The sequence below is a fragment of the Berghia stephanieae genome, chromosome 8, assembly GCF_034508935.2.
Source record: "Berghia stephanieae isolate SIO BIC M18660-M18661 chromosome 8, UCSD_Bste_1.3, whole genome shotgun sequence".
Classification (NCBI taxonomy): Eukaryota; Metazoa; Mollusca; class Gastropoda; order Nudibranchia; family Aeolidiidae; genus Berghia; species Berghia stephanieae.
Window position 1 is genome coordinate 8,583,994 of NC_088367.1, and position 20,149 is coordinate 8,604,142.

General features: G+C 36.9%; 2 protein-coding genes across 15 annotated transcripts in view; one reads left to right on the top strand and one right to left on the bottom strand.

The window, feature by feature from the left end:
* Nucleotides 1-2,886, top strand: part of LOC144978120 (oxysterol-binding protein-related protein 11-like) — a 67,124-nt gene extending 64,238 nt beyond the window's left edge. For all 14 annotated transcript variants that reach the window (XM_078923746.1, XM_078923745.1, XM_078923747.1 and 11 more), the window contains 2 exons: nucleotides 803-868; nucleotides 1,525-2,886. In XM_078923746.1, coding sequence (XP_078779872.1) covers nucleotides 803-868; nucleotides 1,525-1,599 — 141 coding nt within the window. In that variant the 3' untranslated portion in view covers nucleotides 1,600-2,886. The remainder of the gene's footprint in view (nucleotides 1-802; nucleotides 869-1,524) is intronic.
* Nucleotides 2,887-11,641: 8,755 nt separating this feature from the next.
* LOC144978119 (uncharacterized) lies at nucleotides 11,642-19,425 on the bottom strand (the record flags this gene model as incomplete). Its single annotated transcript, XM_078923744.1, is given in 5 exon segments — nucleotides 11,642-12,389; nucleotides 13,188-13,391; nucleotides 15,826-16,023; nucleotides 16,402-17,482; nucleotides 19,331-19,425. Coding segments are annotated over 5 exon segments (1,988 nt in total), but the record flags the coding sequence as incomplete, so codon positions are not given.
* Nucleotides 19,426-20,149: the final 724 nt, after the last annotated feature.

The window sequence follows — 20,149 nt, forward strand, 5'->3', positions numbered from 1 at the left end:
TCAGGTTGAATGACGAGTGAGTTGAATGAAAGCTGAATGACGAGTGAGTTGAATGAAAGCTGAATGACGAATGAGTTGAATGAAAGCTGAATGACGAGTGAGTTGAATGAAAGCTGAATGACGAGTGAGTTGAATGAAAGCTGAATGACGAGTGAGTTGAATGAAAGCTGAATGACGAGTGAGTTGAATGAAAGCTGAATGATGAGTGAGTTGAATGAAAGCTGAATGACGACTGAGTTGAATGAAAGCTGAATGACGAGTGAGTTGAATGAAAGCTGAATTACGAGTGAGTTGAATGACGAGTGAGTTGAATGAAAGCTGAATGACGAGTGAGTTGAATGAAAGCTGAATGATGAGTGAGTTGAATGAAAGCTGAATGACGAGTGAGTTGAATGAAAGCTGAATGATGAGTGAGTTGAATGAAAGCTGAATGACGAGTGAGTTGAATGAAAGCTGAATGACGAGTGGGTTGAATGAAAGCTGAATGACGAGTGAGTTGAATGAAAGCTGAATGACGAGTGAGTTGAATGAAAGCTGAATGACGAGTGAGTTGAATGAAAGCTGAATGACGAGTGAGTTGAATGACGAGTGAGTTGAATGAAAGCTGAATGACGAGTGAGTTGAATGAAAGCTGAATGACGAGTGAGTTGAATGAAAGCTGAATGACGAGTGAGTTGAATGAAAGCTGAATGGGGATCATTCCATGTATGATGAGAATGGCAATGAATATGATGATGTTGTTGAATGATGATGATGGGTTGATGAAAATAATGATGATTTTTATTTTTTTCTGTGCCCACAGTTGGAAGAGCTTCAGAGAGAGGGAGAGAGACACCGCAAATCCATGGATCTCCCCTATGTTGGAAAGGTTATGAGGGTTTATAGTCATATTGATATTAATATTGATAATGATGATAATGATGATAATAATAATGACTAGGATATTTATTATGATGATCATGATCATGATGATGATGATGATGATGATGATATGATGATATGATGATGATGATGATGATGATGATAATAATAATGACTAGGATATTTATGATGATGATGATGATGATGATATGATGATGATGATGATAATAATAATGACTAGGATATTTATGATGATGATGATGATGATGATGATGATGATATGATGATATGATGATGATGATAATAATAATGACTAGGATGATGATGATGATGATGATGATGATGATGATGATGATGATGATGATGATGATGATGATGATGATGATGATAATAATAATGATAATAATAATAATGATGATGGTGGTGGTGGTGGTGGTGATGATGATGATGATGATGATCATCATCATCATCTATTATTATTATAATTATTCATTATATTTTTTATTTATATAATTATTTCTTCATTTACACATTCATTCATTCTTCATCCATCCAGCCAACAATTCATTCATTCATTCATTCTTCATCCATCCAGCCAACCATTCATTCATTCTTCATCCATCCAGCCAACCATTCATTCATTCACTCACTTGTCCATTTCAGTTCTTTGACAATATTGACGGTACCTGGACCCACAAAAGCCTGCCCAAGATATTTATGCAAGAAAAGAAAGAATGAACAAACTATAAATAGATCAAATGTGATATTCCAATAGTCAGGAGATGAGCTCCTTTCATTAGTTCCATGTTTTGTAAGACAGAGAATTTGTTTCTGTTGTTCCTTGTTTTATCTCACTGCGTACTTGTTTCAGTTGTTCTGTTTTGTAACCCATGGAACTTGTTTCAGTTGTTCTGTTTTGTAACCCATAGAACTTGTTTCAGTTGTTCTACATTTTGTAAGCCATGGAACTTGTTTCAGTTGTTCTACGTTTTGTAACCCATGGAACTTGTTTCAGTTGTTCTACGTTTTGTAACCCATGGAACTTGTTTCAGTTGTTCTACGTTTTGTAACCCATGGAACGTGTTTCAGTTGTTCTACGTTTTGTAACCCATGGAACTTGTTTCAGTTGTTCTGTTTTGTAACCCATGGAACTTGTTTCAGTTGTTCTGTTTTGTAACCCATAGAACTTGTTTCAGTTGTTCTACATTTTGTAAGCCATGGAACTTGTTTCAGATGTTCTATGTTTTGTAACCCACGGAACTTGTTTCAGATGTTCTATGTTTTGTAACCTACAGAACTTGTTTCAATTTTTCTATGTTTTGTAACCCATAGAACTTGTTTCAGTTGTTCCATGTTTTATAACACCGGAAACTTGTCTCATTCGTTCCTTACTGTCTAATGCTGGGTCCTCGTGTCAGTTGTTCTGTGTTTGATAAAACTGGCAACTCAATTCCGTTGTTCAATCAGATCAATTTTGAAAGAGGAAAGCTACTTTCTTTGTACGTTTATGCATGTTTTGTGTGTGCGTGCTTGTGTGTGTGTGTGTGTGTGTGTGTTTACCAATTCCTGAATATGTTTATTTCAATATCATGTTACATAAACGATATTTCCTGTTATACCATGTGATAAAATTTAAATTTTGACCAATGCAGTGATTTGATATTGTTTCCAGACAGCTGTTGTGTGTATTTATATATATATAGAATACAAAATTACAAACTTCTTAGAGGACATTTGTCACAGTGAATGACGTCATCAGTCGGATGGTGAAAAGGTTTGAACTGAGATATTGCGAAGTTTAGTTAGAAGGTCAATTTTTGTCCAAAATGAGTTCTTGTCATAAATGATTAAATCAACCCTTTTTGTACATCTTCGGGAAATATCAAAGCTTAATTTCACTTCTTAATATTTTTTTTACAGCTAGTCAAGTTGAAAAAGTATGAAATTTGAGAAAAGTTGCTGGATACCTTTCCCATACATCTGACCATAACTTCATGAAAAATCACCCGATTTACTTCAAATAAATATTAAAATGCTCTGGGGGAGCAAATTCTTTCAGAAAATGAAGAAAAAAAAATGCAAATCCTAAATTTTCACCTTCCGACTGATTATGTCATGCACTGACACATTTTTTTATATACTTGAATTTGTTCTTGTTTTCAGTGTTAATAGTATACAAGTAGGTTCTCACAGCCATTGGGCTCCCGGTTTCTATAGCGTGAAATAGACAATAGCGATTACATGCTACCTGTTGGATAGGATGCTAGTCTTATCGCAAAGTACTTTCTGCCAGATCTTATAGACCCAGTAACTTAATCACTTCTGGGTAGACAGGGGAGTCATTTAAAAATCTTGACTGCTCTCTGGATTGGTTTGGTCCCCTTGCATGTGAAGCGAGTGCTTTACCAACTGAGCCACTGGGACAGCCTGTTTAATGTTTTACACGAAACAATTAAAAAAAGAAGAAGAAATCAGTTTTATTTTATTGCCCATTGTAACACATTGGATTGTCTGAATTGCTTCTGCTGTGTTGAGTCACATCAGCAAGAAGACTAGAGCCAATGAGAAGACTAGAGGACGATGCCAAACTTCATAATGAACGTGAAAAATCGTAGAGCTGGTACAAGTGCAAGATTTTTTTTTTCTTTAATCAGGAAAGATACGTGTATGTTACAGTGCCAGACAAAGCATAAAGAAAAATATTTGAAATAATAATCCTTAAACAATTAGCCAGCCTTGATTAAATATTGAACCTGAGTCTTCCCAATGACCTTAATCCCCAGTCATTATATTTTTAGGGAAGAGTTTTTCTTGTATTTTTCTCTCTGTTTAGACCTTCACTTTATCATTGAGAGCTTCATTCACATGTTCCTGTCACACAAATCTGTTTGCTCTGTGGATTTTTACAAGTTACAAAGCATCCGAGTTATATCGGGACCTTGAAATAAAAATACACTCCAGACCACCAGGAATTAACCTCAATTTAAAAAAATAGGGGTTCCTGACCTCCCATAGTGGGCAGGGAGGTACTTGCTGTGTCTTCTATCTCCCTATACCTGTTTTCCAATTGCTTTCTGTCTTTGTCTTGGAATGAGATTACTTGGTTTTATCCTGGTGATCTCTAAGTAATGACACTGATAGTGTTCTCTTGGAATCTACATCTGTTCCCTATTTGAACCAAATTCCCCTTTGTATTACTTTTTCCTCAAGTCCTTTTAATTGTACCTCTAGGATGTTTTCACTATTCAATTTTCTTCCTTTTTACTGGCGCTGATATGACCATATGTGTTGCAAGCGCCTTAAAACCCTTAAAAACAAAAACAAAGCAAAAATAAATGTCATTATTTTATTGATTTTCACATCTATAGTAATCGCCACCTTTACTGAGTTCACTTGAAGAAGAATCGTAAATTATGTCCGTTTTTTTTTTTCATGCTGTGTACAGTCTTCCTTTATAATACAAGTTGAAATAAATGTGATAGAAAAAGTCGTTTCAAGCTGTGGTCTGAACAAAACTGAATATAACAATGACAACAACAACCAACAACAGAAATAAATAAATAATGATAAAGAACAATTGGAATCCATTGGGCTCAAACACTTTTAATGATAATGTTGATGATGATAATAAGGATAATAATGATAAAATCTGATATAACGCTACAACTCCGAAAATTCAAAACTCTAAGGGCTTACCTTACCTTACCAGAGTTCCGTCTCCCTACATTGGTTGAATGTCATGACAGTCGCATCTCCTGATGGTCTGGCTCCACTGGTCCACACTACAAAATATCCAGTTCCTGTCTGGCTACAACAAGTTGTCATCAAACGCAACAGCTACATTCTGGGACTGGGACCTGGTCTCGACTGACCTGCTAAACGACATGGGCGATGTGGAAAAGTGGGAAAGCTTACAGCGTTATGGAAATACACACACTGAACAAACAAAACCCACTATGTTGCTTTCTCATTAGATCTAAAATCAACACAGATAATTTTAAACTGGGCTTTAAAAAATTGAGAAAAACCTTCTCAATTTCAATGTGTAAATGTTTTGACTTTTCAAATTGTCTCTTTAACTGTATGTATTTTATAACTGCTTCCTCATTACTGTCTTTGGCTGAAGAAGGTTTTTTAGCCTGAAGCGTTCCTTATTAATTGAGAGTTCTTTTTTTTTTCTCTATTTAAGTCGTTATCTTCAATTTTGTTCAAGTCTTGTTGTACTAGATGTTGATATAATCTAGAAGTGTTCCAAAGTGATGTTGAAATTCTGGAAACGAAATTCAATTCGAATGCGTGTTGAATGGCCGGAGAAAATGAATTGAATTGACAACGAATTCATATTTGACACACATCGTGTGTTATGATTATGACAGTATTTTGTGTGTTTGACACGAACAGACCTGCCATGTTGTCTTGATGTAAATGCTGGGTGGGGTTTTATTGTTGTGTGGAACGGTGTGTGGGGGGGGGGGAGAATCTATTTTTGGCTTCTGGGTGGGGATCCTGACCTCCCATAGTGAGCAGGGAGGCATTTACTGTGTCTTCTAACACCCTTTAACTATGTTTTCCAACTTGCTTTCTGTCTTTGTCTTGGGAAGAGATTACTTGGTTTTATCCTGGCCCTGGCTGGATACCATAGCTGGGAGGGAAACAGTCAAATGTATAGTTAGTTTTGGGAGATGATATTTTTTGTCTTGTAAATCATCTCTCTGTTATGCACTGTATTATGTTTTGTATACATATTATATATGATTTGTAAACATTTGAGTGTATTCCTCTTATTGGGGACCTGTGCTTATGTCTGAATGAGACTTTTAGGTGATCTCAAACTAAGCCTACTTTGATGGTGTGCTCTTGGAATCTACATCTGTTTCTATTTGAACCAATACCCCTTTGTCTTACCTTTTCTTGGGTGCTTTGTCTTTCTATAAATTTTTACTGTCCCATTTTCTTCCTTTTTACTGGCGCTGATATGACCTTAAAAACAGTATTTTTTTTTAATCAAACATTTTAGAGAACTAAAATGTTGTTACTTTAAATACTTTAATAAGAAAAAGACATTTATCTCAAAACAGTATCATGTTGGGGTGAGTAATGTGATGAAAATGAAATTGCTAGAGGGAGAGGAGGAGGAGGTGGTGGGCGATTGGAAGGCGAGTGGGGGGGGGGGGGGGGGGAAGAGAGAGGGGGAATTATACTATTCTATTGTTTGTCACCAATGGCAGGTTGTAAAAAGTAATCAGCAAAGACGAGATAACGGCCTGGAAAAGGAGCAAAAATACCAAATTGTCTTGGCATGTCTGATCGGCATCATATACGATGACGTCACAGTAGGTATTTGCCGACGAGATGAACTCATGACTTGTTCTGGCGTCTGTCTGGTTTTCATGTGATTGTGATTGATGTGTTGGCATTTTGACGTCTCTGGGTGGGGATCCTGACCTCCCATAGCGGGCATGGAGGTACATACTGTGTCTTCTATCCCCTTATATCTGTTTTCCAACATGCTTTCTGTCTTTGTCTCGGAATGAGATTACTTGGTTTTGTCCTGGCTCTGGCCGGGGTCCTAGCTGGGAGAGAAACAGTCAAATGCATAGTTATTGTTTTGGGAGATGATAATTTTTTCCTTGTAAATCATCTCTCTGTTATGTATTATTATTTTTATTTTGAATGTATAATGTAAGCATTTGAGTGTGTTCCTCTTTGTTGGGATTTGTGCTTGTGTCTGGATGAGACTTGTAGGTGATTTCAAACTAAGTACATTGGTGTATGCTCTTGGAATCTACATCTGATCCCTATTTGTTCTCAGTTCCCCTTTGTCTTACTTTTTCTTGGGTCCTTTAATTGTAATTCTAGAACTTTTTACTATCCCATTTTCTTCCTTTTTACTGGCGCTGATATAACCTTAATGTGTTGCAAGCGCCGTAAAACCCTTAAAAACAAAAACAACAAATACGATGACGTCACAGTAGGTATTTGCCGACGAGATGAGCTCATGACTGGCGTCTGTCTGGTTTTCATGTGATTGTGATTGATTGATGTGTTGACATTTTGACGTCTTGTATTTATTGATTGGCTGAAGAAAGGCTTTGACCCTGAAACGTTTCGTGTTTTGGTATTTTGTTCTTTCGAAGCTATCGTAATATTTACTACATGACTTTTTTTTTTTACAGCCCACAGTTTAGCTCTCTGGGTGGGGTTCCTGACCTCCCATAGTGGGCAGGGAGGTACATTTATGTCTTCTATACCCTCTATCTGTTTTCCAACATGCTTTCCGTCTTTCTCTTGGAATGAGATTAATTGGTTTTGTCGTGGCCCTGACTGGATACCCTAGCTGGGAGGGAAACAGTCAAATGTATTGTTAGTTTTGGGAGATATTTTTTTCCTTGTAAAACAAAGAATAAAATGTCATGGGGTGTTGAAAACAGAGAATAAAAAGTCACAGTAAATTATTATTCTCATTTTTCATCTGTCACGTCTCCATACCCTATTTTTCTCATCATTATTGACACAAGTACAAGTCAGTGCCTTGGGTGGGGATCCTGACCTCCCATAGTGGGCAGGGTGGTACATGCTGTGTCTTATATCCCCCATACCCGTTTTCCAATTGTTTCCTGTTATTATCTTGGAATGAGATTTCATAGTTTTGTCCTGATCCTTGCCGGAGTTCCTTGGCTGGGAGGGAAACAGTCGAATGTATAGTTATAGTTTTGGGAGATGATATTTTTTTTCCTTGTAAATCATCTCTCTGTTATGCATTGTATTATGTTTAGTTTACATATTATATTATATGATTGGTAAACATTTGAGTGTATTCCTTTTAGTTGGGACCTGTGCTTGTGTCTGGATGAGACTTTTAGGTGATCTCAAACTAAGTACTTTGACAGTGTGCTCTTGGAATCTACATCTGTTCCCTATTGAACCAATTCCCCTTTGTCTTACCTTTTCTTTTGTGCTTTAATTGTAGTTCTAGAACTTTTTACTATCCCATTTCCTTCCTTTTTACTGGCGCTGATATGACCTTAATGTGTTGCAAGCGCCGTAAAACCCTTAAAAACAAAAACAATCAAGTCAGTGCCCACTCCACACGTTTTCTGGATAAGATATTATGAGGTGATGAGCCCAGTGTCCTGTCTTTTTCATCTTATGAACTTGTTTCGCCATATTTTCTCAAAAGTACTTCCAGCGACATGTAATGTAGACCACTTCCCAAGAGCACCTCACAAATGTCTGCACACGTCTCGCATTATTTCAAACTATGCCTTCCATTGTCGCCATCTAAACCACCGCGACATAATACCATTTTGAGGTGATGGGTAACTAACTAGATGTGATTGAGTTGTTGACCAATTGGCCATTCAATGTTTTTGTTGATGGATTGAAAAAAAAATTAAGGAAAAGATTTTGTTCTGATTATCATTTTGATTTTTAAAAAGAAGAGCTTTTATATAGGGCAATATCCACTAAATGTGCTCAAAGACTAAATGTGCTCAAAGCGCTTTACAAGGGGTCCCTGGCCAACAGCAACAGTTAACAGTTAAGATGGGACATGACGCCAATTAGCCGATATTGCAATTTTTTCGGACAGAGACAGCGCTGTTACGACCAGGTACTCATTTTCAACCTAAGTATGGTGAGGGAATATGAGTAAAGAGCCTTTTTCCAAGGACTCAATTAGGCACTGAACGAGGCTCGAACTTGGGACCTTCCGATCCGAAAGCGAGTGTCATACCACTAGACCACATAGCCGCACTGATTCATCACTGCTTTGATTCCACAGATGTCCTTTCAATATTGATTGATTAAAATGTGAAAAACTCAAACCGGAATCTTTTCCTGCCTTCTATAGTGGCCAGGGAGGGAGGTACTTAGTATGTCTTCTATCCCCCCTATATCTGTTTTCCAACTTGCTCTCTGTCTTTGTCTTGGAATGGGATTACTAAGTTTTGTCCTGGTCCTGGCTGGAGTCCTTTACTGGGAGGACATGGTGCCTGGTAGGCGATGTTGCAATTTTTTTCAGACAGAGACAACACTGTTAACGACCAGGTATTCATTTTACACCTGAGTACAGTGAGAGTGTGAGTAAAGAGTTTTCCAAGGACTCAACTATGCACCGAGTGAGGCTCGAACCCAGGACCTTCCGATCCGAAAGGGAGTGAAATACCACTAGACCACATAGCCACACTGGTTGACATAAAGCAATGTTGACTTCTTCATTATCAATGATGGAAGGAGTCAGTCAGAGCCACAGTTTATCCCTGTTTCTATGGCATGAATCAGCCAATAGCATTGCTTGCTACCCTTTGGATATGACGCTAGTCTATCGCAAAGTACTTCCCACCAGAACTATCAGACCCAGCTACCCAATCATCACAGCTGAGTGTACAGGGGGTTCAGAAAAAAAATCTCGACTGCATTCGGGTTCAATCTTTGTCCCTTTGCTTGTTTAGCAAGTGCTCTACCAACTGAGCTATCCGGACCCCCTCGATGATGGAACACACTTAGACTTGGATAAAGGACAGAATATTTGGGACCAACAAGAAATGTTGACTTTAACCTGAAGTTGACTTTTTAAGAGTGTTGACTTAATGTGGATTTCACATAATGTAAATATTGCTGCTCGAAGCTCGAAGAAATAAATAACAATGTAAAATTGAATGTAAGCTTCAATTTAATTACAAAAACAGATAAAATGGACGTTTCGGGTTTCCCCTTTATCAACAAAACAGGATGAATGAAACACTACAGACGAATGAGATAATGTGTGACAATGACGTTAACAACGCCACTACCACATTATCTCTCATCTGTAGTGTTTCATTCATCCTGTTTTGTTGATAAGTGGGAAACCCGAAACGTCCATTTTATCTGTTTTCGTATATGAAATTGAAGCTTACATTCAATTTTTTTGTTTGTTTGTTTGTTGCTTTAGGTCTCTTCCAACACAATTGAGGTTATATGAGAGACCGCTGAAACAAAAAAACAAGCAATCCAAGAAAAATAGTACAAATGTAAATCAAAATAATAACCTAAAGATATCATAAGCTAAATTATAAATAACCAAGAACAAACAGGCAGAAGATTTACAGAAAAAAAATATCTCCTGTCAAAAATACAATTACAAACCAAAGAAGCAGGATAGGCTAGTAAAGAGAAGAAGAAACGACATCACTATCGGATCGTACACCCATGCGAACATCATAGGTATATGATTCAAGGGTGATGCTCCCATCCAACCACCCGCACATTCAATTTTACATTGTTATTTATTTGTGGATTTCACAGTGCAATTATTAGAAGACAAGTACGAGGACCTACAAGAACAGAAGAAAAAAAAAAGCGAGAACAAATCAAAGTTATAAATAAAATATTATTTTATTTATGATAAATTCATTATTTGATTTGCATAGCTATAATATCATGTCAAAATAACAGATATTCGACTCCAAAAAACAATTACATATATCATATATCATATATCATATATATATATATATATATATATGAAAAACTCTAGGCCACACGTCTGTTGTGATAACTTGCATATTTATAACAACAAAAGGACTCTTTGACATTTATTGATAACATAAAAATATATCACAATCCTTAAACATTTTAAAACATATAATTATTACTAGACAGCAGTTTTTAAATCATCATCATCATCAACATCATTGTTTTCAACAAGTTCTTTGTTTTGTAATTTGCATAATATATTCACAGGGCAGTTACATGTCATGGCAAAGGATTGATTGTATAAACAAACAAAACAATAATGATAATAATAAAATTAGATATAAAATCATCCCTATAAGGAAATCCTGATTGAAACAAAACACTTCATTTCCAAATTCCAAATTCCTAAATATAATTTTAATTTCCTCTAATTTATCGTCGAATGTTTTATAAATTAAACAAATTTAGCTTTAATGAAGAAAAAAAAAGAAAGAAAGAGAAGAGGGGGGGGGGGGGGGGGGGGGGGGGGGGGGGGGGGGGGGGGGGGGGGGGGGGGGGGGGGATTAAGATCAGGAATTCAATACCTACATGATAGTTATAATAATAATAATAATAATAATAATAGTAATAATAACAATAACAGAATTCGATTAACAAAGGCATATGAAATTCATTGAATCTAGGAACTTATCAAACAACATAAAATACCTATTGATTATCATCAAATGAAAATCACAGATTAAAATATAATAAGATATTCGGTATCATTTTATAACAAATTGTTATCAATTCTCTGTTCCTTTTTGATTATTTTCATGAAAAATTATAATATTACCAAAGTCGTAATTACAAAGACCACTTGACACAAAAAAAAATTAATAAAACAAAAGGCTTAGATAAATATTTTAAAAATGAATAAAATAAATAAATGAATGAATAAAAATATATATTTTAGCAGGTGGGAAAAAAACGCATTTATAGCTAGTTGTTTTTTTTTAGTATTTATAATAATATAAAATATATCTTGATTTTATGTTGAGATAAATAACTCAGCAAGAACATTTTACTTAATTTTTTGAAATTATTATTGTAGAAAATCAATATAAAAATAAATGATTACATAATGCTGTTTAAGTTTGGAAATTTTAAAATGAAACGCAAAATTATCTACAATCTAAAATGCCATCGATTTGAGGAAAACTAAAACAAAAAATTTTTGATTATTTTTTTAAAAGCATGTAAAATATTTATCTATACTTGATTTTTATAAATCCTTTAAATAAAAAACCCCCAAAAAACTCTATATTATTGTAAAACAATATTTCTTTTAAAAATTGGAATAATTATTTTATGTAACATTTATTTACAATTATTTCATGATTGGTTCTCCGGTTTTCTGTCTGACCTATCTGGTGGCAAATGCATTTTCTCAAGAAGGAAATGTAACTCAAAATAGAGATTTCATTTGAGCTGAGCATCAAACATTTCCACACAGATCATCCAATAACTATAACAGTCTTTTTTCTTTATAAGACGCAGACTGAAGCGCATAAGATGTGCAAGGCGTGTTGTAACGCGCTCGCAATTTGAGACAAGAAATACCACATTGGATTGTGGTCAGGGAAGGGCATCGACTCAAAGAGTTTCGACTTAAATCCTTCAGCAGATGCCAGGACAAAACTGGTAAACTAATCGCTTAGTCTGTTCAGGTTTTTTAATGATTCCCTTTTTATAATATTGTCGTACGGATCGACTAAGTTTGTCGTAGTTCATGGCCGGTCGGCTTTTCACTTGACCCCACATGCTGGCTACTTTCTTGGAATCTTCGATTTTAAAAATACGAGATTCTTCGTTGAGCCACTTGATGCAATCGCTGTGGTCCTCCTCGCCGACGAGGAGTTCTAGAAGGAACTGCCAAAGTGTGATGGCTTTCTTGTGACCTCTGCCTAGCCTCGGTTTGAACTTCAGGAGGTTGAGAGTACTGATACCATTGTTGCTGTTGTTTTTGTTGTTGGGCATACTTGTTTTACTCGGGGAATTTATTTCCATTTTGAAATTGGTTTCTGGGTCTGTTGAAGATGAGAAAAATAGAAAGTATGATAAGAATTGCGTTGGAATCGCACATTTGATTTCCACAATAAACGTGTTAAGTTTTGAACAAAATAAAAAAAGAAAGACAAGTTACTTGTGGAAAATATGATGATTAAAAAAAATACAACAACAAAAGACAGTGAAAAAAAATGAATATGAAATTAAAAGTTTGTCATATTGTGTTCTAACCATGAAATGATCATTTATTCATGCCACTTGATCTTATCAGAAGGAATCAAATTGACGTCACTCAGCTCTTTGTTGGTGTTTTTAGCCAGCCATTTTTATGAGTAGTTCTCACTAAATTTTATCAAACTATAAACGTTCAATGTTAAACATAGTTTTGTGTCTTGGTACGCTATGTCCGGCTGGCGGATGATAATTATTTTTGGTTTAACACATAGCATCAATAGAATATTGTTTGTTATTTTATCTTTTTTGATCACTTAAAGTTAAAGCTGATCGGAATCCAGTCCTGGTCCTGGGTTCGATTCCCAAGTGGCCCATAGTTGCGTTCTTAGAAAATGCTCTTTAACCACATTCTCTCACTGTACTCAGGTGTAAAATGAGTACCTGGACGTTAACATTCACGTTGTCTCTGTCGAAAAAAATAGTAAAATCGCCTAACAGGCATCAAGTTCATCAAGTCTCAGTCTTACATGTTAAGTCTAAGTGTTGCTGTTGGCTAGGGACCCCTTGTAAAGCGCTTTGAGCACATTTAGTGGATAATACGTTATATAATAGAGCTCATAGCCCAAATATGATGAATCACTTACAGAAAACTTCATCTTCAGAATTGTCTAAGGAGGTGTTAAAGATGTGATGACTGTCAAGGCTGTGGTTGCTATGGTTACTCGTGTTACTTCCGTGACTAGGGGCGGGTGAGGTGGAGGGGGACGGGAACATTTGAGAGGAATCGATGAGCTGAACTTGGAGACCGGATGTGACGTCATCATTGGCTGTTGTGTTGTAGATGTTGTCTGAAGGAGGGAGGAAAGAATAAAATATAGAAAAGTTATAGAAATGATTTGAAGGCAACAAATAATATTTAAACAAAATAAAAAGAAAAAAAAAAGATTTCATATATGAGGATGCATGACTGATCGAGATGACGATGATGATGATGATGATGATGATGATGATGATGATGATGATGATGATGATGATGATGAGGATGATGATGAAGTAGATAAAACGGAGATAGTAAAAAACACTGATGAAAATAAGGGAGATAATGCATACGTGGAATGATAAAGAAATAACGAGAGAGAGAGAGAGAGAGAGAGAGAGAGAGAGAGAGAGAGAGAGAGAGAGAGAGAGAGAGAGGGGGGGGGGAGATTATTTGGCAGAAATCAAAGTATATCTAATACTTATACGTAATTCATGTATTTTAATGTGAGATCACCGACAGCTAAGGAAAAAAAAAAACAAAAACAAAAAACTGCAGGGCTAACAGTTTAATAATGTGTTGTTTGTTTGTTTGTTCGTTGTTTATCGTGACATAGAACCAAGCGCGCAATCGTCGACATGTCATGGCCACCTGTACAAGGTCAAGGCCATTTGTCACTGTTCCTCTGGAAAGTGAATTCCTGATGTTGAGTTTTCCGAGAATAAGAAGAATTCGGATAAGTGATGCAATGCGCCAAAATGCTCAAAACGGATAGACCAACCATAGACCGCTTGCCACGTGGGTTGCAAAGTAACCAAAATCAAAACAAAACGAAAAAAAAAAACAAAAATCAAGTTTTCGAAATCAGCTACAAGTTTCAATTCGTCCAACCTCTATAAACTGCCAAACCGGCCCGGCCGAATTTGATTGGTGCAATACCAGGAAACGATCCAGTTGCGATTCTGTTGTTAGAATGTCGCAATAAAACGAGTGTTGAATCAAGTTCATCTTACCCTAAAGAATTTTTCAAATGTAAATTATGTCAACATAACCTTTTACCCCCCCCCCCCCCCACACACACACACACACACAAACACATACACTCTCTCTCCTCGCCACCTTCTCTACCTGTCAAAGGTAACTCTACCCAATAATTCATGCAGAGATGTTAATTCAATTCTTAACAATGAATGTCGCTCTCATATCTGGTTGAACATTTGATATAATAATAATATATTCCTTCACAACCCTATATATATATATATATATATATATATATATATATATATATATATATATATATATATATATATATATATATATATATATATATATATATATATATATATATATATATATATATATATATATATATATATATATACGTACATATTATTATTTTATTTTTTTTTTTTTAATATTTATTTTTTTTTTTGGGGGAGGGGGGGGGGGTTATTTTTTGTTTGTTTTTGGTTCGACTTCAACTGGGATCGATTCCAGCAAGCGCTCTTTCAACTGAGCTATCGGAACTCGTCACCGACGTGTAAGTTGTAAGTATGTTTGTGTATGACTCATGGTGTGAAGGAAAGAAATAGGTAAGTTGTCAGCAAATCAGTACGGAATGCCGAGAAGTCGGATCGGTGGATTAGAGATAAGACGTTAATCCATAATGTTACAGTTATAGACAGTTGGTGGGTCAGAGGTCATCGTCATTAGGAAGGCACTGGTTTATCAGTCATGACGTATTTCAGGCCACTCGTGACGTATTGACTTCTTTGGTTGTTTTTGTTTGTTTGTTTGTGTGAATTAAGACACGTTTACCAGTTCGTTTACGTGTGTGTGATGTTATTTAGAGATAAGGGGAAGACAAGTAGGGTAGAGAGGGAGAGGAGAGAGAGAGAGAGAGAAAGAGAGAGAGAGAGAAAGAGAGAGAGAGAGAGAGAGAGAGAGAGAGAGAGAGAGAATAAGAAAAGAGAAAGACAGGGCAAGAATTATAAATGAATGACTAAAAGTGAATTAATGAATTGATTAATGATTTAGTGAACGAATGGCATGATATAATGACGAATTAATAAGAACATGAATGAATGAATGAATGAATGAATGAGTGGGTGCATGCGAGAGTAAACACACTCAAATAACCAGATTCAATTTTTGAAAAAGATTATTGCTTGTAAGCTTCCTTTTCTTCTTTAGATTGAAATATGACTAGACCCCCCAATCAGAATACGTTGAAACTCCGTCTAAGATATTGTCATGAATGATACATACAACCCTTAAAAACAGAACATATAATACTATTGTAAAGTTAAATTCAGAAACCTCCTTCCACTATGTGGCATGCCCAGTTTTGAGAGACGTGGATTAAATACGTTCACGAATGCAAAAGAGCAGATAAAAGGCTGTAAAAGCCTACATAAATCTGGACTTATATCATATCATATCATATTATTATTACAGATTTGTCGTTTCCGAGAAAAGCCCAATCCCATAATCCTTTTATTCTCTAAGACTAAACTACTCACTAGTTTTCCACAGATCCAGTTCCTGGAAGACGCTTGAGCCAGACGTCCCGTAGAATGACGAGAACACGTCAGCCGGCCAAGAACACAAGCTGGCGCCAGTGTACGACCTCAGCTGATCGGAAATGTCGGGCACGCCATGCTTCTGACACACCCAGCTGACCCATCTGGACACATCGCTGGTACTCCAGCATAGCGGGTCTGAAATAAATAAATAAATAAATAAATAAATAAATAAAAAAAAATAAATTAACAAATAAATAATCATAAAAAAAACGTCAGACTTCAACACGGACTTTATAGTACGATGGAATCCAGATATAGAAAAAACAGTCAAATTTGGAAAAAAATGTGTGATTTAGTAGTTCATGTGTGAACATGACATATTATTAATAAACACGCAATTAAAAAGTGTTTTATTTTTATATGTGTTCATGGTAGATCATATGAAGATAAAGAAAAACGATTTAATAAGATGAAAAAGAAGAAGAAGAAGAAGAAGAAGAAGAAGAAGAAGAAGAAGAAGAAGAAGAAGAAGAAGAAGAAGAAGTCGACAGGATATCTAGTAATTCAACTCACTGTGCACGAGATTCAATTCCTTCCTGTCGTTTTCAATATCAGCCCTCATCAGATTGACCACGACCTCCAAGGGGACACCACTCTCGTCCACGGACAATGGTCGTTTCAGCGGCTGTTGATGGATCTGCTCTTTGCTTCCCATGGATGTGAGATCGTCGTAGAAGGAAATCTCTGGCAACTTGTCAAGGTCGGTGTATTCCAGACTTTCTTCGGTGTTCCGGCTCGGCGGCATCATGTCTTCGCTTGTGCTTTCGCTGTAGCAGTTTCCGGTCAAGAAGTTGGGAATTCCCGATAACACGGTGCAGCCACTTCCACTGAGTTCTGAGATAAAGGTTCTCGACTTGGTTCCCGTGATGGATCTTTGGATGGATGACGTTGATGATAATAGGGGTGATGGTGAGATTGATGATGGTGGCGATGAGAATGGAGAGGAAGCCGGTGACATGGAGTTGATGAACATTGGTGATGACGTAGATAACGGAGACGAGGATGAAGATAACGAGGACACGGATGATAACGATGACGACGATGATGATAATGAAGAGGAAAATGTGTTCTGATGTAACAGCTGCCTATGGAGGGAAGGTAAGGATGATGATAATGATGATGGTGATGATGATGGTGCTGTAAATGACGACGTTGATGGTGCTGACGTCACTGACCAGCACTGAGATTGCGAAGGTGATGAGATTTGCTGTTGCTGCTTGGGAGATGGCGTTGACTGAGAATAACTTGAGAATGGAGTGGAAGTTGGGGTCAAAGGTTTAAAACTAAAATAGTTCGGGGGGTTTCTGGAAGATTCTGACTTTGGTTTGGAGGAAGAAATATCACAGTTTCTGTACAGTGGTGTAGGAATGTTGTTGTTGTTGTTGTATGTGGAGATGCTGCTGCTGCTGCTAATGCTATTGGCGACTGTCGTGGTTTTGCTGCATAATGTGCTGTCGTAAGCGGGATGGAGAATAGATTCGGAAGGGAGGTAATTGGAAAGGTCACACAAGATAGTGGGTGTGTCCGGGACCGTTTCCGGTTCCTCTTCGTCTTCTTCAATCTTGATTGGGTCGGCACAGAAAGACAACGGGACCTGATGGGCGAGATATGAGGTGAAATGAAATGAAAGGAAATGAATGCACAAAGACATGAACTTAAAAATGTATTAAACAATTGAATTTGTTTCCCCCCCCCCCCCCCCCAAAAAAAAATCAATAACCGTTAGCCGACGTGTACATATGTATGTAGGTCTGACATCCGAACGCAATTTTTAGCCTATTTTAACATTATTGTAATGGACAATATTTTGCGTCATTTATATACATTTTTTTGAGATTTCCATTACAACAATAAGCCCATAATTAATTGGGGTATCAGACCTGCAAATAAGTGCACGTTGCCTTTAGCTGATTTAGCTCATTTCCTTCACCTTTTCAATTCGAACTTTTGATATTCATTGTCGTTTTAATCTGTTTACCGACATTCGCATAATGGTATACAGGTCTGGTGACCGGACGCAATTGTGGCCCCGTTTTAACATTGTTGTCATAAACCATGATATTTGACAACGATTTAGGAGTATTTCCATGACAACAAAGTCAATGATCTGACGGTCACTCATTTGCAGGGTAGATAACTCAAATTGTTATGGGCTCATTGTTGTCATGGAAACACACTCTCAAACCGACGCAAAAGTAATATTGTGACGTATAAGATTCGTGATGTAAAAATAGCATGTGACCAACCGTTCAATCTGGTAGCATGACTTAGTGATGTAAAAAAAAAAACCCAAAAAAACTGAATTTAACGTTAAAATTAACATTACAGTAAATAACATAGAATATTGGTTTTTCGTACTTTATGGTATAGAATATCATATTCATGCTTCATAACCGTTGACTGTCATACTCGGGGGGGGGGGGGGGGGGGGGGGGGGGGGGGGGGGGGGGGGGGGGGGGGGGGGGGGGGGGGGGGGGGGGGGGGGGGGGGGGGGGCTCGTATTTAAACATATGGCCAGTAAACTCTTCCTTCAAATATCCATCGATTTAAATGACCCTCGTCTTGGTAGAAGCTCTTAAACCTGGGACTTCTTCTTCTTCTTCTTCCATCCAAAAATACACAATAATTAATTTATCCGTGTAGCTGTAACACATCACCACAGCCTTGCCTCATCTACATCGTTGAAGTGGTTCAAGTGTTTTCTAGACGATGATCACTTGTGTGTAATGACACGGCAATTACTTTCCTTGACGTCAAATAGTCAGACGGTCATAAAAAAAACCATCGACGCATAAACACAGATCATCACATATCATAAGACAATGAAAACGCTCTCTCTCTCTCTCTCTCTCTCTCTCTCTCTCTCTCTCTTGTCTGCCGAGTAGTAAGTGCGTCATTAACTTTGAACCTTGACACGAAGGTCACGTCCAAATAGCTCCGCCCACTTACCGGTTTCACTGACGTTGTTTTTCCGACCGAATTCACCCCCCCCCCCCCCCCCCCCCCCCCCCCCCCCCCCCCCCCCCCCCCCCCCCCCCCCCCCCCCCCCCCCCCCCCCCAATTACAACCACTCGCAGTCCCGTAAACAAACCTTTTTCTTCTGCTATTTACGAATAAATGGCTATCTAAATAATGCGTCTCTTGCATTAAAATCAGATTTATTTGAAGCCAACGTCTCGCACTTTTTCGCAGGTCTGATAATCCAAATTGTTATGGGCTCATTGCTGAAATGGAAATACTCTCAAACCAACGTGCGTTGTCCAAACAAAACAAAAATGTTTTTTTTTTTTTTTTTTTTTTTTTTTTTTTTTTTTTTTTTTGTTTTTTTTTAAACAAACCCATAATGTTGTATTCGGTCTTCAAATAATAGATGTATGTAGAAACCACCACCTTTAGTATGTGCTATGATTAGCCAATGGTACACTTCATTTCAATCACTCACCTCTTGGTCTTGGGGGGACATCATGACGTCATTGCTATCCGTGCCGTCATTCAAGCTTTTGAGCAGGTCGTGGTATCTCTCGACCAGGGCAAAATCTGTAACGATTGTATTCAAATAATTAATTCATGAGAAGACTTATTAAAATAAGATCACAGTCTCTACTATACCTAAAATACTTATTAATATTTTAATTGTAACACCATCAATCCATCCACTCATCCATCCATCCATCCACTCATCCATCCATCCATCGACTCGTCTATCCTTTATAATATAGTGCAATATAGAATGCCTTGCTCAAGGCACTTTACATGAGGTCCCAAGCGAACAGCAACACAATATGTATGACGAGTCATGATACCAACGGGGCGATTACAGTTACTTCATTTTTATTTCCTCTCTGATGCCTATACCTATACTATATCACGCGACATTTATTACAGTTCCCTGTCTACATAAATAAATAAATAAATAGATAAATAAATAAATAAATAATTAAATAAATAAATAAACTCAAACCCGATACAAAGGTTGAGTTAATTTGTTTTGTTTTTTTTTTTTTTTTGTTTTTTTTTTTTTGTTTTTATTTTGTTGTTGGTTTTCTCTATCGCCTTCGACAAGATGGGGAATTACTTTAATCTACCGATATTTGACGTCAAAGTTTCTTGGTCAATGTAGGTACTATTGTAAAAAAAAAACGTTTTTCTTTTTCTTTCTTTTTTTTGAAAATAAATTATGTACCTTCATACCGAAAAAAGCATTTTCTGTATCTTCATTACTTACAATTTCACACTAAGAGAGAGAGAGAGAGAGAGAGAG